This window comes from Ictidomys tridecemlineatus, chromosome 7 (assembly GCF_052094955.1).
Source record: "Ictidomys tridecemlineatus isolate mIctTri1 chromosome 7, mIctTri1.hap1, whole genome shotgun sequence".
Lineage (NCBI taxonomy): Eukaryota > Metazoa > Chordata > Mammalia > Rodentia > Sciuridae > Ictidomys > Ictidomys tridecemlineatus.
Window position 1 is genome coordinate 51021161 of NC_135483.1, and position 22676 is coordinate 51043836.

Here is a 22676-nt window from a genome sequence, read left to right on the forward strand (position 1 = left end):
GCACACCACCATCTGTGCTAGGTTTGAGAAGGTCCACATTTGTTGAAATTGTTATGTCTAGGGGTGCTGGGTTCATTTTATCCATTCAGCAAAGAATTGAAGAACAGGACAGAGAGATAGCACCAGTAAGCAGCAGATTTACTGCAAAAGCAACAAAGATAGACTTCTCCAAAGAGAAGAGGCCCTGGAGCTGGGAATTGGTGAGGGAGTTTGGGCTTGTTCTTTTTATGGTCTCTGGAATTTCCTCCTTATCTCTTCTCCTGTTTACATACGCCCCCACCCCTATTTTTGATTGGTGCCCTCTCTGTCCACACATCTGTTTTAGTTTTTCTACTGGATCCCCTGCTTAGGTACACCAGTACAGAAATGTCTGTCTGACTGGGTCCCCCACTTGTGTCCATGAACACTTTCATCATCCAGGAAGTCATTAGAAGACCTTCCTCGTGCTCCTTTTTTCTGGCCCTGCCCCCAACCTCCTCACTCGCCATCTTGCCCTGGCTGCCTAAGCCCTTCTACATCTCCCTCAAAATCAATCACAAAATTAAGACAGGATTTGTGTTAAAAATTAGCAAACAGGAACCAGTCATTGAGAAATCAAGAGAGGGAAGGCCACACAAGGAGAGTTGAGAGTTCATTTCTTCATTGGGTTGAAGTTTCCAGAATTACTTAAGGATCTTCCTGATGATGTCATCAAACTATAGAAATATCAAATTCAGGCATTTGATATAGAGAGGCCTTTTATTATCAATCCTTCTTTGATGATCAATCCTTTAGTGACAATTAGCACTTGAAACAGTAGTCTAAATATTTATTCCTGGCTTATTTGTAATTCCAGTTTGTAATGTTAAATTAACAGTTTCTCTATTTGTAATGCTACTAGTTATATAAGAATATTACACAATAATTGTGTAAATGTTTATTTCCCAGGTGCTTCACAAAATTTCTTCATAGTTCAATAGGAATCATTTGACATAGTTTCTTTGTGGTTCCACAGAAGTAATTTGAAAACATTTTTTTATTGGTTGCCATGATCTTGACATATCATATTTCATACATTTGATTCAAGTGGGGTATGAATTCTTATTTTTACCACGTGTACAGATTGCAGGATCACATTGGTTTAATAAATATTTGGAAATATAAGTAAAGAATGATGGGATTACTGACTTCAATCTATCTTTTTTTGATTTGTGTTTGACAGAGATTTAGCTCATTGTCGTACAAGTCTCGGGAAGAAGACCCAACTCTCACAGAAGAGGAGGTAAGTTGGGTTTCTTTTTTAAGTAACCAGAAAGCTCCTGTGATAAAGAATAGAACTTCTCCCCCGAATATAATGTTTCCCTTTGTCTGAAGGAGCTCAATGCTCTCTTATGCCTGTATGTGGAGGTCAAAATTGAGGATGGGTGACTGGCAGGTGGTAAGCCAAGCAGGATGACAAGACGAACAGGAAGTCTAAGTAAAATGAAATGAGGGTAAGAAGAACAGGAGAAGGAAGGACAGAAGAACAAGATGAGAGGAATTTCAACATGGGAGCTTTACTCAAAAGCCAGGAAGACCACATCAGAAGGAAATCAATAGTGTGTTCTCCAATGTGATCCCCACCTGGAAGACTGTGTTAGTGAGAAATTTTGGACACCAGAGAGCAGGAAGCTTTAGAAAGTTCAATTCCAGACTGGAACAAGGGTCAGACATAGCAGCCAACAAGAATGAATTTTGTATTTTCAAACACTGCACTGAAAATTTGCTAGCTAGACTTTTAGTGAAGCCTTAAAATTATAAAAGCCAATATATGTGGTACATGTCAAGATAGGCTCAGACAGAGAGAGAAACATCTTCATGGATCTAGCTGCCTATAGCTTCTAGCTGAAACTTCCAGTATAGTAAATTTTGCACACATACAAGATCGATGTGTGTGTGCAGGTATGTACCTAAACAGGACTCTGAGTAAAGGGTTAGTGTGAAGGTAGACTCCCACATTGAAAGTTCAAGGAGCAAAAGTGCTTTCCTTAGGCAATCTTACCTAATCCCTTGCATGTCCCATCCCCCAGGAATGGACCTGCCATCTGTCCACCTTCTTGCACAAGCCAAAACCCTAGGGGTCATCCTTGATGCCTCCTTTCCCTGGTGCAGTAAACTGTCAGGTTCCTTCAAATGTACCTCCAAACGGGTTCATAGACATACCCCATCTGCTGGCTTCCCCAGGAGACTACAGCAGTCCCCTCCTTCTGGGTCCTTGGCAGCTCCTTTGCCTCCCTCTGGTCTGTTTTCTGCAGCCAGAGAGAAAATTGGGAAAACACAGCAAAATATAAAGAAGATCTGGAAGCTCATCCTTGAAAATAAATCATTTAGGAGCTGAGGTTGTGGCTCAGAGGTAGAGCGCTCGCCTAGCACACATGAGGCACTGGGTTCGATCCTCAGCACCACATAAATGTAAAATAAAGATATTGTGTCTACCTAAAACTTAAAAATAAATATTTAAAAAAGAAAATAAATAAATCTATATAAATTTTTCAAAGTACTTTACTCCTCATATTTGAGATTTGTGAAATAGCACTTTATATTTAATAGAGTTATATTGACGAATTTTTAACTTAAAACACTGTGACTTACAAAATTTCATTTGAGGAAGATTTAGGAAAAAAATGTAGAAATTATTTATTCCTGTATGCCTTTAGTGATAACCTAGACTGAAACTAAGGTGTGTGTGCACTTTTGAGTTCTGCTGTCCCAATTTAAAAGAGTGAGGAAGAGAGAGTCAATTATAAACAGATGAGAAATGGGTAAAGGAAAAGAGAATTTATGTAATCCCTAAGACTGTAATAATTTATTGAGTAATAAGGATTAAGGTTTTAAAGAAAAAAATTAAAAAGCTAGGTAGCAAGAGGTCTTGAGAAACTGATATATAAAGTAGAAATCATAGCTATAGAAGACAAATATTCAAAAGGAATAATCAAAGGCTTGACAAGCTTTTATAAAAATTAAAAGGTACAGTGCTGCCCTGTACTTTTTAAAAAAAGTATAAAGGCCAAATACACCCAAGAACTCTTCCTAAGAGAGGAGGATGTTAATGGCAGTAACCTTGGAGGGGGGGAATTGAGATGGCAGTAAGGGCCACCTGTCATTGTCACTGTCCAAATAAAGGTGAAAGATAAGCTGTTATACCAATTCCCTTTGTCACTGCCATCCACGGCTTACCCCTATATAATCTGTCCCCATGTTTGGCTTTCAGACCACTTTTAGATAATAAATTCCATATGTATACCTAATTATGAAAATTGATGTTTTTAAAATTCTTCCTAAATTGAAAGAAATTATAATTCTTCTATTTGAGAGCAATTTCCCCGTTAAAAACTAAGGTGAGGGCTGGGGGCATCCCTCAGTGGTAGAGCACTTGCCTGGCATGTGCGGGGGCCCTGGGTTGGATCCCCAGCACCCCAAAAACAAAAACCTCTAAGATGGGACTCTTCATTTAATATTTCTTAATATAATACAACTCTTCATTAAACAGTCAAGATGGGCAAGGCAAGAGTCTTCCAAAGATGATTTCTCTGTCAGAGCCTCACAAAACAGACCCACCAGCCGGTAGTAGAAAGTTCTGATGCAGATGACCAGTTAACAGGCAGCAGGGCTGTCTTCAGAAGCGTCTGCAGCCAGCTGGAAAGCTCGCCCACAGTCTGCGCGAGATGTGGGAGAACAGGAACATGTCCCTGGGCGCTCGGGAAGCCAAGCATCTGTCAGGAAACATGTTTATTTATTTCCAGGGTATTTAAATGAATTAATCACTGTGGTAAAAATAAATACAGGTAATGAAGATTATGTCCTACTGGATGATCTCTAAGAAAAATTTGGGGAGTCGTACTCCCCAAATATCTGTGCATCAGTATATTTAATCTATCATGACTGAAGAATTAAATCCCTCTTGATATTATAGGTTTTGTGGAATATATTAGCACTGCCACAGTGTGTTTAGAAAGGGCCTGCTCTGACTATAGGAAAGAGTAACCCCAAAATGGTCCCCAAATTTCATTTCTGGTTGCAAAAAAGAATGAATTTTCCCACTGAAGAAAACTAAGCCTGCTCTGTAAATGTCTCTTTAACCAGTACCATGCAGCCAAGTCAGAGCGTGGTAGAGACCTGAATACTCACAGGGGCACATGTCCCAGAGCCCAGCAGCCACTCACACCACCAGAAGCAGGAGGCATGGAATGGTCTCCTTCTGTGGTTCTCACACTTTAGTGGGCATCAGATTGTGAGCCCTACCCTGGAGTCTCTGAGTCAGAGGCCTTGAGGTACAGCCTGAAGATTTACCCTTCTGAAAAACTCCAACATGCTGCTGCTGTTGGTTGGAAACCCACATTTGGAGAATTGTTGGTCTAAAATATGTCTTCTACCTTTTTTTGGTAAAGCTGGAGGATGTTTTGGGTAAAATATCATTCTGATATAGAAATCAAATAAAGGAGGGCATGTGCCAGGACCTGGGGTACCCTGAGCTCCCACCATTGCCTGTGCCTTTAGTCCCCTCAGTAGACTCATGGAACTCAGTTTGCACAGAATTAAGCAAATAAGATTGATCTGTTTACAAAGTTTGAAGATAACATCTATCATTATTCTCTGGTAATGGACTCCAGAATTAGTACAGATAAGTAAAACAAATCTTAAAGACATACACACACTCATGCATGCGTGCACACACACACACACATGCCCATGAGTGCTAAGTATATAACTTGTCACCCGAAAGGGGAGGAAGAAGTCACATCTTGAAGCCTGTTTATTCCGTTCTCCCTCTGTTTCCTAGATCTCAGCCATGTACTCATCAGTGAATAAACCTGGACAGTCGGTGCATAAACCAGGACATAAAGCACTAGAATCCACCTACACCACCATTCAAGCTGCCCCTCAGAGATCTCCCTCTTCTTGTAATGACCTCTATGCCACCGTTAAAGACTTTGAGAAAACTCCAAACAGCACGCTTCCACCGGCAGGGAGACCCATGGAGGAGCCAGAGCCCGACTATGAAGCAATACAGACTCTAAACAGAGAAGAAGATAAGCCCCCCCTGGAGATTAATGGCCACCCTGGTCTTGTCCCCAAGGAGAATGACTATGAGAGCATTGGGGACCTGCAGCAATGCAGAGATGTCACCAGGCTCTAGCAACCCAGAAGACAACTCCAGAGAGCCTGTGGTTAGTATCTGGGGACGGTTCTGTGGGGATAAGAAGTGATATCAATCTCTACTATATATGCTGCTTGGGTAAACTGAAGGTGATCACACATGCCACGACTGTTTCCCCAGTTCCTGAAACTCTGATGTCCAGACCTGGCTGTCCCCAAGTGTGCACCTGCCTGCCCCGGGAGACACCCCAGCACACGCACACCCCCTCACCGTCCACAAAAGATCCCAGCTGTCAGGGTTTATCCCTCTAGTAAGGACAGCCATGCTGTAAGGAAGAACTACACTCAGCAAGAACTACACTTCCACCTGCCTGAAATACTGCCATTTGGAAGAACCAGGTTTTTCTTCCTGTCTTTTCTCTGTCTGCTACCAACCTTAAAAATATATGGCATGTTCCCCTATAAAATCTTCTGATTTCTACAGTCCAATCCAAGGAAATTCTCCTACAGGGCTTGGCAATGGTTTTCAACAGAAGCGAGATAGGATGGGGAGAAACCGGTTGCTGGTCCCCACCCGTCTCACTCGTCCTCTTCCCAGAGCTGCAACTTTGAGTCTCTGGGAATCCAAACTATGCATAGGTTTGGGGCAGGAGGTCCCTTGAGTCTCTTAGGTCTTCGTTCCTTTTTATTTTGGTACTGTGCATCAGCAGCCTTTCCCCAAAGTACTTGAAGTCAGTTTTAGATGCTTTGTTTTATTTTTCTAATCAAAACCTTGGGAACTCATCAGAGCCTTTTCAGTATTTTCAATGAATATCGTGGTACGCCTATACTCCTGAAGCCCAGAGCTCATTCCTTCCAAACAGAGAGCCTTAATCTTTATGTTGGAACAAAGACCACATGCGTGGACGGCAGCAAGGCATCCATTCTGGAAGGGCTGTGGACATGGTATTTCCAGTGATTGTCGCCGCCCACACCAACTGTGTAGACTTGCTTAAGTTGTCTACACCCTAAGGTAATCTAAGACTAAAATGTAAACATTTATTTTTATTATATAAATTTATAAGATGTTTTATGTTTAATGCCTAATTTCTAGAAAGTGCCAGAAAAATGTATATTAACTATTTTGATTTTATGTACAATGATTTATACTCTCATTTTGAAAAGACACCACAAAGCACATAAGCTAGATAATTACAAGTAACTGGGTTTTTTTTGTTTGTTTGTTTGTTTTTGGTCACAAACATTTAAAACTTTGAAGGTTTTTAAAGACTCAACTTCTCAAATGGTACTTGGAACTCTCCTCATTGATAACCTACAGCAGTTGTGATAGGAATAAATAATCCATTTCAGTGATTGTGGTGGGCTACTGAAATATTTGAAATGGTGAAAAGGGATGGAAGAATAAAATATGACAAGGAGTTTTGAACTTCCTAAAAGTATCATACTTTAATAAAGTTTAATAGTATTTTTAAAGAAAACAGTGATGAATTCTACAGTCCAGGGCTTGCCAGTACAAATTGCCTATTATAATTTTTTCCTTCATTTGACAAAAATCAGTGGCTGGAAGTAGCTCAGACTAAGTGGTCAGCCTGGTTTGAATTTAATCATCTCTTTAAGTCTTATATGGCCAACATGGAAAACTTGTTCACTTGTCATTTGAAGTGCCATCAAGTGTAGGCTACAGAAGGGGGACCTTCCTACACTGATTAAAAAAAAAGAAAGAAAGAAAAAAGTCATAATCCTATGCCAATGTGACATCTGTGACTTTAAACATTTAATAATCTTGCTGTTTTCCTTCCTTATGAAGAATGCAATTGGGAAAATGAAGCATCTTGAAAATGTAGAGACCAGCCTGCTGGTATGTGTCCCTCTCTTTGTAGATTGGTTTTGTGAAGACTTTGTATTATACTTTGGAAATTGTACAGTGAACTCTGTTGAGGAACACTGGTTGGTTGCCATTCATTGTCCGTCCACTAAGTCTCTCCCATGAATAAGTCAAGTGCATGACTACAATTATTGTTGATTAGAAAACAAAGGTGGAATAACCTTGAATCTCTTGAGAGAAGTTTATCAGGAAAGTTCAAGGCACTTCTCTGAATTCAGACCTTTCATAAGCTCTGCTCTGCCTGCTGATTTTCACTGCTTTGTATGAATGAGTTTGACCCAGCAATCTCAGGTCACAGGTTCTCTTAGTAAATGGGAACAGCCGCCTGCACACAGCACGCTGTGGGCACCTTCCAGGTCAAACGTTTCATTGCATTTCATAATATCTGACTTATAGCCAGGGAAATAGGTATGATCTCTATTAAAGTGTAGAATACTTTCTTTAGAGACAAGTTCATCATTAATAATCACGTCATAGTAAAATTTCATTATCAGAATTTCCTCCAGAAGTGTTCAAATATAGGTTATGCAATATAGTCATAAAATATGCACTGAAATAACTCTCTTAATTTGAGAACAAGTGGTGAGAATACGTTGTGATAGAAAATATTCTAAGTGTACTTTAAAACGAACTCTAAAGCCCTCCTGCAAAAATTCTAGAAGAATATATGATAGCACAGTCCATCAGGATGGGGGAGGGAGATGCAGAGTGAACTCCAGGAAGACAGCTTGGCTCTTCAGAGCACCAGGTGTTTTATTGAAGTGTATTATTGATGTCTCACCTTTGTTTTGACTTTATTGTGCGGTTTTTCATAAATTTCATGTGTCTTTGTTCAAAATCTGTACTCCAGTCTTAGAGTTAGAAGCCTGTGGCTTCTTTTTAAAAGTTTGATCTTGATCTTAATGCTACAGAGTTTAAATGTATGAAAGGTGATTGTCAAAAACAATTCACTGTATATTTAAAATTCACCACTGACATCTACAGTATGCATCTAGTTATAATAACCTAGGTTATGTGAAACTATATAAAAAGATAATAAGATTAATAAAAATTTTGTGCTATAAATCAGAATTATAAATCTACCTTGGTTGAGAAATCTTTGTTCAGATATTTTTAAAGTTTAGGAGCATTTTTGTGCTGCTTTTAGTATTTCCCAAGTATAGTTAGCAGAAAGTTAATGTGTTATATGTGAAATGTTTAAGGAATTCTAGAAGAGAGTAGTTTTTGAAAATATATTTGCTACATATTTTTTTCTCCTCCTGATCTAAATTACATCATTAAGTCAGTTAAAGCTTCTAAAGATACCAGTATTCTTTGTGGGAGGGGGGAGGTTAATCACTGATTTATCCACCATCAAAATCCCAGAGTTAATTCTAATTGAGTTCTAAGTTAACAATAGGTAGTCAAAGTATGAAAATTTAATCTTAGTATGTCACTATATCTATTTCTTTTATTCAGTTTTCAAATTAGAGGGTTACTTACCTTAAATTACTTACCTTAACTTGGAATAAACTACACACACACACACACACGTATGTATTGTTGCTCTGCACAGCTCTGGTGCTTGATTAATTGGCATACGCTCTATTAAGTATTTATCATATGACTGTGATGAACTCTTGGTCATAAAAAGCAAGATTAGAAGAAACAGTCCCCCAATAGTTTGCATTTGGTAATTAAGAGAAAACCTTCTAGAGTGCACCTCATTTAATTTCTCTACTGAATACATTCAGATTTTAAATTATGTCTATAATTCTCTTGGCTGAAAAACAGTGGTATTTTAAGATTTCATTAGACATGTTCTGTCTGAGAGGAAGAAATGTACATAGGTGTGCTTCTCAGATAAGTGTGTGAGAAGAGATTTGGTCAAAAGCATCAAGTGAATGACCCTGAGCCAGGATGGAGCCCAGGCCAGGTGACTCCCAGTGTCCCAGTACCAGTGACTGGTTACTTGGTGGTGGTGATCTGTTTTGTTTTAAAACCCAAAAGTTTTTATAGCAGAATCAACAGGCATCAATGTGATCTGATATGCAAAACAGCCCTGAGAGGACACCATGGCTAAGATTACAAAGCTCCAGCTCAAGACTGATTTAGGATTGTGTAAATGAGTGACATTTTTTCAACATTCCTTGTAATAGTTAAGTCTGTGTACTCTTGTGATGCTGTTCTTCTAAAAGTATTGATTTCAGGTACCCAGCCAAGCTTTGTCTGCTGGAAGCACAGTAGATACTGATGGTTATTTCCTGGAAATCTTGACACACTTATTGTACTGTGTCACTGGGAAAAGTTAAAGTGTAATGTTTGGTGTTGAGAAGTGACTGATGTGAAAATAGGAACATGTGTCTATAATATCAAATATGGCTTTATTTGCAGTGGAATCTAACTTCCTTATCTTGTAGTAGCATTTCCTTGCTCTGTGTTGTATCTTTTTAAAAAATCCATTATTCCTTGCAGTGGCATTAGACAAGTTGAACACACCAAGACTGAAAGTGTTCAACTTAAGAGATCAATCCAGGAGCCCGGATGAGTTAGAATTTTTCTCTGGAATTTGCATGTGAAATTTTAAAATCATAGTCCAGAAGAGAACAAACATTATGTAATGGTGTTGTTTTTAATCCCTTTGCTCATTTTTAAGTCTTGATCACATCTAATTTCTAGTATTTCTGAAATATTTCATTTATTTTCATGTTCTTTAATGAAAAATTATAGTTCAAATTCCTCAACATGTCAGACTTTTGAAAGGAGAAAAATGTTGTTGTTTTTTTAAAGATTGTTTTTAAAAATCTGATTTGGAATTCATTTATCTTAAAGCAGAAAGATTTTTCTTTGCTGGCCACTTACATACGATGGGTAATTTTCAAAAAAGTACTGTGCTACGGTTGTTTTGTATCACCTATGTAATGTATTATAAAGGTGGGTGATTATCATTCCTCAGAATTCTGTATGTTAAATTATCAACAGTAAAATGTTTTAATGTTGTTATCTTTTAAGATACTTGTGTTATATTAACATGTCTCATGTTTTCTGGAGGAGATTGAAATATAGCCCCCTGCCCAAATCTGTTATTTGTAAATAAGAATAATAATTTCATTGTTCATGCATTTTTTTCCTCATAAAAATGTTTACCCCAAAAGTGACATACTATCTAAAGGGTGGTCCTAATCAGTTGAGAATACTCCCCCTTACTCAAAAAATAGTAAAATATAATTTCTGAAACTTAACAGACGTTTTACTCATTGTCTCAAAAGGTCTTTGTAATGGTCAAATTGTCCAATTCATAAAACCATGGGGAAGTTGCTTTTAATACTTAAGTGAGAATTTTTAAACCTTAGTTGTAAGTGCAAAAATGTCTCTTAGATATTGAGTCTCCCTCACTCCTTTGAAGAAGGGAGTCTAAAGAACGGGGTCATGAAGTTAACATTTCTCCCTGCCTTATTTTGGCTTGTCCTGCACAGATTCTGTCACTTTCCTTTGAATACCACCACACCTGGGTTTTTTTTTTTTACCACCCAGACCTCTCGTCTGCTACTTAAAGGACATCCACTAACATCTTTTCAAATCACAATCCTCCATTATCCCAGACCCTGCCAGCCAGCCCAGAACCATTCTCCAAAACTGCTGGTGACCAGACAGTTCTGCCCAAGTCAGATTTCCCTGCTTCACGGAGTACCAAGATAAGACCATAGGTCATCCTAGGGAAGCAGATGTTGGTGTTTTTTTGTCACAAGTTTTGCTAAACCATACATGCTCCTGCCCACCTCTTTTATAAGCATAATTGACATTAAGAAAAGAACTTTTGGGGGCTGCGGCTGTAGCTCAATGGCAGAATGCTTGCCTAGCATGTATAAGGCACTGAGTTTGTTTCTTAGCATCATATAAATATAAACAAAATAAAGGTATGCTGTTCATCTACAACTACAAAAAAAAAATTTAAAAAAAAACAGAACTTTTTTAAATGGTGAGGAAGAATCAAACTCACAAGTTCAGAAATATTAGCACCATACTGTCACCAAAGAACAAGTAAGCTTGCTTTCCCCCACAGTTTTCCAAGGCTGGCGTGTGTCCCCACATGTCCCAGGGAAGGAGTAGCCTCACTGAGCATCCTGTTGAAGGTAGCCCTCGATCAGCTGCACAGCAATTGTTGTCAGTAAAGTAGGAGAAAGCTGATTATTCCAAGGGGAAAATTATTAATAATTTTTAATCACTTGTATTAATCATAATTATTTTTCATCATAATTATTAATCACTTTACAAATAAATTGAATGTAAAATGTCTTAGCCATCCAACTCTTATACTCTCTTCCCTTGGGAAATGGTGCTTATGAGCTATGTTAGTTAAAACCTAGTTTGTGCTACTCTCCCAGGTCTCAAGAAATCTGACAATGTTCAAGCATACAAAGTTAACAGATATTGAGAATAACTGTATCTAAATACAAGGTTATCATTTATAGGCAAAGGTTTGATTTATGGAATGCAATACTATTTAACTACTGGCACAGGTGAATGGGTGATAAAGCAGTCTAGATTCTCATTTTCTACATATTGAAGGCACCAAGATGTGTCTAGTTTTGATTTTTAAACTTCCTTGTAGTTCATCATAGTTATTTGAATATTCTAGAGTATAACTTTTTCAAAATTAACAGTATACATATCCGTTCAATCTCTCTCTCTATATATATATATTGTTGCTGTTGTTTGTTTGTTTCTTTTGTTTTGTTTTGTTTTAAAAGTTCACCCCTGAATGGTGAACTAAAGCTAGAAGACAGACTACAGTTGTGCTCGGAGCCTACAGTTCAGAATTGCCTTGTAATGTCCTGGTGTGATTTTGTTTAGTTTCCTTTTTAACTCAACAACTTGGAAACAATGAGTTTAAAAGGCACTATTTTCAACCAGGTGCAGTGGCACACACCTGTAATCCCAGCTATTTGGGAGGCTGAGGCAGGAGGATTGCAAGTTCAAGGACAGCCTCAGCAATTTAGCAAGACCCTGCCTCAAAAAAAAGGGGGGGGGGCTGGGAATGTGACTCAATGGTAAAACACCCCTGGGTTCAATCCCTGGACTAAAACATATAAACACACACTCTCCCTACTCCCACTCTCTATATATTTCCTTTTCCCTTCTTAAGCTGAAAGAGAATTTTTTTTTCTTTTTCTAGTCTTTATCTCCCATTTAGAGAGTAAAGGCTTCCTGAATGACAGCAATGTCCTTCCCTCAGTGAAGCTGCTAAAACCAAAAGCTGGAGTCTACTATTTGCAAACGATTTTGAGATGAGAACATTACTTTGACAGGCTTCCATGCATTTTTCCATGTAAAACTCATAGAAGAACCAGATGTGACACTGGCCACCGATCCCTTAGCTCACTTGCTTTTTTTAAATGTATTTTCCACATCTAGGCTTCTCTGGGTTTGTTTGTTTGTTTGTTTGTTTGTTTTTTGGAACCACCAGAACCTTAATTTCTCTGTGCTGCTCCACAGCTGCCCACAGATGTCCCAGAGGGGGTCAGTACCTTTAGCAGGGCTTGCCTCTTGGGAGAAGCAATTCACCTGTGCCAGTAGTTAAGCAAAGAAAACTGAATGTTAGGTTCAAGTCAACAACTGGTAACCTGAGAGCATGCTCTATTCCTTAGATTTTGATACTTCTTTAAAAAAAAAATCTTTTTTTCTTCCTTTGAGTATAGACCTATATATTTGACTCGAAGAGGGGTAAGGGATTAGTAGTAAAATTTGAACTAAGTGACCTGGGTGACTTACTGCCTTTGTGTTTCTCATCTGTATGTCTGTCTGGAAAATGTATGTTACTAACTCCCTCCCTCCTACCTGGAGTCTTTTAAGGAGTGAACAGAAAATATGTATCCATGATAAAACTATTTAGACATTTTCTTCTTTTTTTAAACCCAGGAATAAACCTGGTTTGCAGATAACATCATATGGCCACAAAAACTAAGATTTGGATGTGACTAAGAGGATTCTTTCAAATCATCTTCTGTGTTCCAACTAGGAAGAGAAACTCCTTGAATGAATGAAAAAAGCAAAACAAAAACTTCCCTAAGCTCTTTCTAGAAGAGTGTAACATCAATTTACCATCCATCCCAGAAGGGTTCTTAATATTTCAACAATTTTTATGAGTGAAAAAAATGCACTTTTTTTTTTATTTCTTGGAAAAGTGAATTGAGGCGTTGAATTAGATGCTCTAATGGAACAATTTAGTTGAAACCATAACATTGGTTTTGGAGACAAGAGCACAGGGCTGTGGTACCTGTTCCAGCATTGACTTTACTGTGTGACCTCAAAGAAATGATTTAACTTCTCTGTGCCTCAGTTTCTCCATATACAAAATGGGGATAATGATATCAACCATTGCCTACCTCATAGGGATGTTTTGGGGACAAATGAGATAATATAGATAAGTATGAATGCTTTGACCTCTTTCGAAGAAAGGTGCTATATAAATTGCAGCTGTATTGTTTTTAATGATACAATGATTAATTACGTTAGAGTTTAGATAATAGCAATACTGTTAGTCATGTTAAGAATCTCTTTCAATTTGATGCATATTTCCAATTCTCTTCTGTGGCTAGATCTTGATTATTCATCCAGTAATGGTACCTAAAGAACTGAAGTGGGTATTTGTTTTCTGTGTTCCTGCTGGTAGTACTTCAATTCTGAATATTCAGAAAAGGCTGGAGTGTAGCTTGTAATATCTTATAGTTTACATGTAATGAACCTTATTCAAGCTGTATATAAAAAGTATAATTACATGTAAATAGCAGGTACACTGTAATTAAAGGCACTTATCAAATTGTCTTTGTTCTTTTTTAATTATAATAAAGGTCAGTTTTATATAAAAGCTTGTTAAAATTCATTTGGTATTTGGAAAGGTCAAGAAGAGCTGATTCGTATACTCTTAGTACATAGCCAGGATTGGGGACTCCCTCAGTCAGCTCACCACCCTGACAGGAAGGGGAATATGAGTAAATCTCAGACCAAAGTGAGTAGCAATTAGGGTCAAAATCTGCAGAAAAGAACCTGCAGATTTGCATCCCAGTTCCTAGGTGACTGTGGGCTCATAGCATAGAACTGACTAGAGGGTTACCTGGGTACTAAGGTCTTCAGCATGGTACCCAGAAAATGCTAAATGCTCTTAAATACTAGCAAGACCAACTTACACAACAACCTTGGGAAATTTTGGGTGGTGTCTGTCTACACTTGACAGGTACTTCTAGGAAAGTGAGCAGGCAGTGCCCAGGTCTTGAGGACCCATCTGCAAATCCACTGAAGGGACCAAGTAACTCCAGGAGAAGGTCTCAGAGCAAATGGCTTTACTTAGAATTTAACCTTGGCCACTCTCTCCTGATGAAGACTGACCTTGAGGACTGGGGTTGTAGCTCTGGGGTGGAGCACTTGCCTGGCATGTGTGTGGCACTGGATTCAATCCTCAACATCACATAAAAATAAATAAATAAAGATATTGTGTCCATCTACAACTAATATGGGGGTGGGGGAGACTGGCCTTGGAGCCAAAAGGTGTAACAGTGAGGGTTTTCTTTTGTATTCTGTCTCCTTTTTATCAGTGCCCCTGAACTCGGGATGCCCCAAGCCCTATATTCTGTATCCCCTCAGATAAGACCAACCCACAGCTCAGCCTCCCTTTCTGAGCCTATTCCTTGCTCTTTCCTTCTGTCCCACCCCATCTGCACCAGGATACTCACCTCATGGCCCTATTTCTCCGGGGACTCACATGCTCATTTCTAACCAGCTAACTTTCTCCTATGGAGCGGGTAAATATCCCCCCCTACTTTTAGGACCATTCACAGTTTAAGGAGCTTGCTCTTGGGGCTCTTGAACCAGAACCGTCCTTCACTCTAATGATGGGCGTTGCAAGCCCAAGAGAGGCTGCAGGGAGTATATGGGGTGGAAGAGGCAGAACAGGGAGCCATGGCTTCCCCAGACTATAGGCCATCTCACCTGGGGCCTGCTGAGCCCTCAGAGGCCATGCTTGTCCCTTTCCCGTGTCAAAGGACATGGCTCCCCAGAGGACTTAGCTTCCTTGCATATGCTGTAAAGCATTAATGGCAGCGTGGAGGCAAGTGTGGGGAAATTCCTGATCATCTTGGTTTCCAACCCTGGATTCACTTCTAACCATGTGGGAGAACTGCCTGCCTCTCCTTTCTAAGACCCATTAGTCTCAACGCCATTCTATATGTGAAACCTCGGAGCTAAGAAAAGCTTGTTCTGAGTCTTTGGGAGACAGAACCAGTCATTGCACCTGGACTAACTGAACAAATTGAAGTTCTGGAGCTCAGAAAGTTAGTAGGGTTTCTGTCATCTTGGAAGAGAGTCTCTGCTATTCTAGCAGAAGTACACTGCCAATTCCAGCACTTAGCAGACAGTTAGCAAATGTTCATTGAGAAATAAGAATTCAGATTCCCTAATTATGGTGACACAAACATATCCCACTCACTTTGTCATTGTTTTAAAAACTGGTTCAGTCGTCCACTTTTCTGCCTCTGAGACTGCAATCTGCATTATGATTCTATTCATTTAAAATATGACCCAGGACCTTACTATACCTTTAAGGTTGGTTTGTTGGGGGGTTTTAGCACTGCTGGGGATTGAACCTGGGGGCCTTGCACATGCTAGGTTAGCATTCTACCACTGAGCTACGTCCCCAGCTACCTTTAAGGCTGTCATTCTGATGGTTTGTTCTCATCCCAGTTGATTCTTAAATCAAAATCTTGAGGCTGGACCTCAGAGGCTCCAAAGCCAACTGTCTTACCAGGCATCACATCTGTTTCCAAGATGTCTCCATCTGTATGTCCTGTTGTCATCTCAACATGTGATCATTCTGGAGTGGAATCATCTTTCTCGGCTTTCTCATTTTGGCGTTTGGGGCACATTTGAGATGTGAAGTGGCCCTCATAACATATACTGCAGTTTTCTACGCTTAGCAAGCACCAAATAAGTGTTTGGTCTTTTGCTCGAATTCTCTCACCTCTCTATCATCCGTAGTCCTACGAGTACATCTTGTAATAGTGGTTTTCAAGTTTACCATTTTATTCTTGAGCTTTTCCAAAAGCTTCTCTGTGATGGTGAATTTATGAAGAGATGGCTGAGTAACAAGGTAGGGATGTGCTCCAAACTGACCAATGCAAAAAGCGGTGGGGGAGAAAGAGAGGCATCTGACTTGAGATAAGCAGCCTCACCACCTGGCAGAGGGGTCTTCTGAAACAGACCTCGTGACTCAAAGCAAACAGCTTTCAATGCCCAAGCCCAAAAGAAAAAAAAAAATCATTGCAACATCAAAGTAGAAAGACAAGTTAACAGGAAAACAAAAGAAACCACAGGAAATCCACTTATTGATTCATTCTATAAATATTTACTCAGCACTTAGTTTGTCCCAGGTGCTGAAAGACAGTGACAGAAGAGAGACAAAACTCTTGTCTCATTGGAGCTCATATTGTAATGGTTTTAGTGTCTACCTTTAAATGTTTGGCACACACATTTAAATTCTCAGGGAATGTAGTATCCTGATATCTCAGCCAATTGTATGGTCTCTGGAGATCTACTTTAGATAAAAGGGGTCTGTGAGCAGGTTATAGTTTATATGAGTTCAAAAGGTTAATTCAAAGAAAAAGCACTCCAGGCATGGCACCCAGCCAACACCAAAGCTCCACGCCAGGAAAACATCGACCTTCTCATACACATATACACAAGTTAATGCAGGGTCAACCCCCTGGACCCCAGATGTCTCTCTCTCCACTATGCTTGCCCATGTCTAGCCATTCCCCTCCTGAGTACCTCTGCACACTCCAAATCAACCTTCCATAATGTTACTAGAATTATCCTTCCAAAAAGCAAGCCCATTCGGGTAAGGAGACAAAGACAGATTACTCAGTAAGGTAAGTACTACACCCCTACTATTTCCCGACACTGTTCCAGGTGTTGAGGATGCAGGAGTAAATAAAACAAGAGCTTCTACTTCAATGAACATTGAGTCTAGTGGGAGAAGAACATAAACAACTTGTCAAAACAAATTCAGATCCTAAGTGTGATGAATAAAACAAGAGAGATAAAGGAAATAAATGAGGATGAAGTAAAGAGTTCCAGAGTTTGTGGGTGAGGAAAGAGAATACCCTTTTCTTGTAGGTAGACCAGTGAGTGACCTGGCACCATATAAAACGTGAGGAGCAAAACATTCCAAGAAAAGAGCAATCCCAGGGCTGGGGTTGTGGCTCAGTGGTAGAGCACTTACCTAGCATGTGTGAGGCACTGGGTTTGATTCTTAGCACCACATATAAATAAAGGTCTATCAACAATAACAAAATTTTTTTTAAAAAAAGCAATCCCAAAGAACTCTAAAGAGGAAAAGAAGCTGTTCTAAAACCTCCATGAAGTCCCAGTGATAAAGAATGGGGAAAAAAATTAAAGATGAGCAGGGATCAGATCCAATAAAGCAAAGTAGACCAAGATCAGGAATTGAGATGTGATTCTAGGAGCAAAGAGAAGGCATTGAACGATGTCAAATGGGTTTAGCAACAATTATCTTTCCATATCAAAAAAAAAATTGGATTTACAATTTATATTATAAATGAAAATAAATTTGATATTAAGAGATAAAGAACTAACAGAATAGCTGTAACAATATAAACAATATAAACCTGCCATTTATGAGGTGCCGTTCAATATGCACCTTTAATCTTTTTTTCTCCATAATTTTATTGGTGCATTATAGTTGTACATAATGATGGAATTTGTTGTTACATATTTGTATACAAAAAATACCAATATAATTTGGATAATATTCCTCCCCAGCATACCACCCCTCCCTTCCCTCCTCTATTCTGCTCTCCTCTTTATCTTCCACTTATGAGAGAAAACACAGCCCTTGATCTTCTGAGTTTGACTTATTTCACTTAGCACAATGGTCTTAAAAGTTCCATCCATTTTCCTGTAAATGACACCACCTTTAATCTTAAAAACAAACTATAAGTTAAATACTCTTATTCTCACTATACAGATGATCAAACTGAAGCAGCACAACTAAGTTGTCCAGCTTTGGGAGGGATCTGAACTCAGGTAGTTCATCCCAGGCCTCAATTCTTTTTTTTAATATTTATTTTTTAATTAGACACTATATTTTATTTTTATGCGGTGCTAAGGATCGAATCCACTGCCTCATGCATGGTGGCGAGCACTCTACCACTGAGCCACAACCCCAGCCCCAGGCCTCAGTTCTTAATCAAAATTGTGCTATGAAGATTTTTAGTAGGGTTTAGAACTGAGGGATTTCTCAAGCAATGTCCAAAAAGCACAAATCATAAAGGAAGACGCTGATATATTTGTCTTCATAAATTTATAAAACTTCTTTATAAATGTTTAAATATATGCATCAGGATAAGAAGCAACATATCTAAGGACAGCACTAACTGCCATGATCTCATTCACCTAAAGTACGCTTGCTCAAAGTAGGAACTCCTAAACATATGTCAAGGGATGGATGGTACATGAGCAGGTAGTAGGTGAATAATATTTAAGTCTATGTGTAGCTGGCTCCCAGCTGTACACGTGTGCTAGTGACATAAAGGTGAACTCAGTGTGTGGGAGATGCAAGCATTTGCAAGGAGTTAATGGGCTTCAGCCAGAGGCAGTTGGAGTTTGTACTGGTAAGTGTGAGGACCAAAGGCAGGAGACCAGTTCACACATAATGAGGGCTTCACCAGGCAAATACAATAGAGGAAAAACACAAAGATGCTAATTCTCAATCTAACTGAGTGGTAGAACAGAAGAGATATGATGACTGCTGCAATGTAAAGGATTGGGAACATACAGATGTAAAGATAATTCTTGGATTTCTGGATAAATGATGATATTACCGTAGGTATAGAAAGAGAAAGTTTGAAGGGGAATAGATAATGATTTAAGTTGGGACTTAGAATATGCACCTCTCACTTTCCACAAGTAATAACACATTATTATTTCCTACTGATTTCATAATTATTTAATAATATTGCTTTGAGCCTGGTGTAATGGCACACACCTATAATCCCAGAAACTCAGGAGAAAGAGGTAGAAGGATCACAAGTTTGAGACCATATTCAGCAACTTAGTGAGACCTTTTCTCAATAAAAGATTTAAAAAAAAAAAAAAAAAACCTGGACATAGCCGGTCATGGTAGAACATGCCTATAATACCAGTGGCTCCAGGGCTGAGACAGGAAGATTGAGAGTTCAAAGCCAGCCTCAGCAAATTAGCAAGGCCTAAGCAACTCAGCAAAACCCTGTCTCTAAATAACATACAAAAAAGGGCTGGGGGTATGGCCCAGTGGTTGAGCATCCCTGCTTCAATCCCTAGTAACACCACCCCCCAAAAGAAAGAACTGGTGGGGGCTGGGGATGTGGCTCAAGCGGTAGCGCGCTCGCCTGGCATGCGTGCGGCCCGGGTTCGATCCTCAGCACCACATACAAACAAAGATGTTGTGTCCACCAATAACTAAAATAAATAAATAAATATTTAAAAAAAAAAAAAAAAGAAAGAACTGGTATATATGGCTCTGGAGATATATAGCTCAGTGACAAAGTGTCTGTGAGTTCCACCTCCAGTACCAGAATAATAATAATATTGCTTTGAGCTTGTTGATAAAAGACAATTTGTACTATTATTACATGGATTTGAGGGAGGAAAGGTGTAAGATCTCCAATTATAATAAATTGAAAAACCTGAACCAAATCAGTGGGTTGTTCCACATGGAGACTTCATTGATCGTTTTCCAAAAATCTCATAGCTATTGTCCATTAACAGTATATGAACCCCAGCCCCAGAAAATAAGTGTTGTAGGATATGATCATGTCAGCACTGGATGAAAGTCCACAGTTACTTGAATGAAGACTAGCTTAGTAACCAAATAGAAGTACAACATAGTGGAGACCGAGAGAACAGCTAAAAAGAAGAAAGAATGTTAGGCATGGTGGCACACGTCTATAATCCCAGCAATTTGGGAGACTAAGGCAGGAGGATCACAAGTTCAAGGCCAGCCTCAGCAATTTAGCAAGATCCTATTGCAAAAGAAAAAATAAAAATAATGAGGAATGTAGTTCAGTGGTAAAGCACCCCTGGGTTCAATTTCAAGTACAAAGAAGAAGAGGAGGAAAAGGAGGAAGAGAAGGAAGGGAAGGAGGAAGAGGAGGAATGAATGCACAGAGAACTAAACTATTAACCTGATTAGCATTTCTTAATTTAAGGTAAAATAGTTTACACACACAGACACACACACAGACACACACACACAGTTATCTCCTTTACTAGCTCTTCTTGCTCATATTTTTCTACATGGTCTTCAATTCTCTGGTGCTTGTCTCATTTCATTATTTCTCATAACCAGTTGGATCCAGTGTCCTTGAATTGTCCTCAGTGTCTTTCATTTGCTTACCATCCACATCTTGTTGCATGCAGAAGGGTAAAACTAACAGATTGACTGTTTTCTTGGGAAAATGTTAAATATTCATATCGCTTGGCGTCAATGGCTTCTTCCTGAGTCCTGAAATAAAGCAGCCGTGTGTATAGAGCCTGCTTGTGCTGTACCTCCCAAACCAAATGCCCCCTCTCTCTCTCTGGCTCTAGTGAATGGAAGCCCTTGCCTTGGCAAAGCCCCACGCCTTCCAGACTACACAGATTTCAGGGAAGGTCAAGCTCTCATTTGAAATTTCAACAAAATTAGTTTCCATGTAAAGTTAGGTTATAGGTGGGTCAAGGTTGTTCTCAGCCTTCTGTAGAATGCCAGGGACTTCAACAGGGATCCACTGCTCTTGATCTCTGCTAAACCACCTACCTCGTCTTCCTCTGTTTCTATTTCTACAATAACCCAAGTCCTACTTTTTAAATTTCCCTCAAAATTGCACCCACATAGCATTGATCAAGGTAACAGATGTCACACAAAGCAAAAGTTGAAACTGAATATTAAGCATCTTGTATGGAGTGAGGAGCTCACTCCCCCCCCACATCCTTGCTCACCAACACTCTCCCCTCAGTCTCCTCATTTGAATGTGTGGGGCAATTTCATTTTCCACCCCCCACCGGGCTCAAGACTTTCCATCACATATTCTAAGACTGCTTGATGTGCTGCTTGAAGACAAAACATCATCTGCTCTGGATCTCCTTCTTTGCCACAAAAATAAACAGTAGCGTTAAAGTTTCACTTCTTTTTTGCTCTTATGTGCCTATAATGCAGCTACATCAAACTAAGTCATCTAACTAAACCACTGAAACCGGATCTTTGTTTGCTTTAAAACTAAAAAAAAAATCCAGGCTTTATTCACCTTGCAGCCCTAATAGTCCCTCCTGTTACCTATAGAAGACTCTCATTCCTGACCCTGAACACACCACCAAATTAGTGCTGTGTTCCATTCCGTCTTTCATTCAGCAAACAATTGCTGAGCATTTTATGTGCCAGACACTAAAAACAGTAGGCCTGCAGTGGAGCAGAGTGGGAACTAGTGTCCAATTCCAAGTCAGCTTTGGAAAAACTAAATGTCACTGTGTGTATCTGGGTCTGATGATGAAGTCAGATTTCCACCACCGCTAGCTAGCATCTACTGGTTTGGGATACCCTTCACAAACAGAATGTTCAGCTAAAAGGGATCTTTGATCTTGCCTACTTGGTCCAGCTCATTTTACAGATAAAGACACAGAAGACAGAAAGGCAGAATCATCTACCTCCAGAGCCCCACTGATGGAGTCAACAAGGCACACATCCTTGGAAAAAACTACAGGAAGGGGCTATTGGAGAGGCAGGGTGGGAGAAAGGATGTCACAGGTGTCAGCGTCAAAGACCTCAAAGATCCCAACACTGGCAATTATTCACCACAGAACCTTGAACAGATTGGGCAATCGTTCTGTCTGCCTCAGTCTGTTTGAGTATGAAACGGGGAGCATACTCAACTCGGGGGATTTCAAGATCATGTGAAAGTGACTGAGTTCCTTCAAAGAGCCGTACCTTTACATTGAAGGAAAAGATGCCCACTTATCATTATCATGACTTTATGTTAGTGTCCTTCTCCCGTGTCCACCTGCCTAGGTTTTACACAGCATTTGCATGCACATGCACACACACATGTGCACACACACACACACACACACACACACACACACACACACTTGACATTGATTCCCGTTTAGTGGGAGACCCAACCTGCTCACCTGCACTACCTCCGGTGGCAGCCACCATCCTGTGAGGGATTCTCTGTTAACTTCTGGCTTTGGCTTAGACTCCCAACCACCACCTGCCACATTGTCCCCTCCTTGGTGGTGCCTGCAGGGCCAGAGAGAGGATACAAAGCCAGATGTCACACTGCAAATACTTTCCTGCCTGGCTCTAATTAAATTTCTTTGTTTCACTTGAAAAGACATCTTTAGTTGTCTAAGGCACACTGTGTTTTGGCTGCAGTACAAGACTCCGATTCAGTTGTACAGAGAGGCTAAATTCTAATTTAGCAATAGAGAGGTGAGAAAATGAGCCCCCTTCTCCCAGGGACTTAAGGCAGGAATATCCTGGTGAGTTGTTCATACTTTTGAAGCCATCAGCCAGGATTTGGAGGGATTAAAGTTTCGCCACTTCTGGGTACTTGGCTCACTTAGAAATATTTGGAAAACAAACCTCCAGAGTACAATCAGAAGATACTCC

General features: G+C 39.6%; 2 protein-coding genes across 11 annotated transcripts in view; one reads left to right on the forward strand and one right to left on the reverse strand.

Moving 5' to 3' along the window:
• The window catches only part of Pag1 (phosphoprotein membrane anchor with glycosphingolipid microdomains 1), a 136291-nt gene extending 122444 nt beyond the window's left edge, over window positions 1-13847 (forward strand). For 5 of the 9 annotated variants that reach the window (XM_040293912.2, XM_021733736.3, XM_005336010.5 and 2 more), the window contains 2 exons: window positions 1202-1261; window positions 4799-13847. In XM_040293912.2, the coding sequence (XP_040149846.2) occupies window positions 1202-1261; window positions 4799-5155 (417 nt within the window). In that variant the 3' untranslated portion in view covers window positions 5156-13847. The remainder of the gene's footprint in view (window positions 1-1201; window positions 1262-4798) is intronic. The other 4 variants (XR_005737816.2, XR_005737815.2, XR_002485172.3 and 1 more) reach the window with 4 other exon arrangements.
• LOC144365463 (uncharacterized) overlaps window positions 737-22676 on the reverse strand; it is a 31938-nt gene continuing 9998 nt past the window's right edge. Inside the window, exons 3-4 of one of the 2 annotated variants that reach the window (XM_078016979.1) lie at window positions 22193-22304; window positions 737-3731 (exon numbers count right to left, since the gene is read on the reverse strand). In XM_078016979.1, the coding sequence (XP_077873105.1) occupies window positions 3552-3731; window positions 22193-22304 (292 nt within the window). In that variant the 3' untranslated portion in view covers window positions 737-3551. Of the gene's footprint in view, window positions 3732-20281; window positions 20535-22192; window positions 22305-22676 lie in introns of those variants that run through there. The other variant, XR_013423929.1, reaches the window with a different exon arrangement.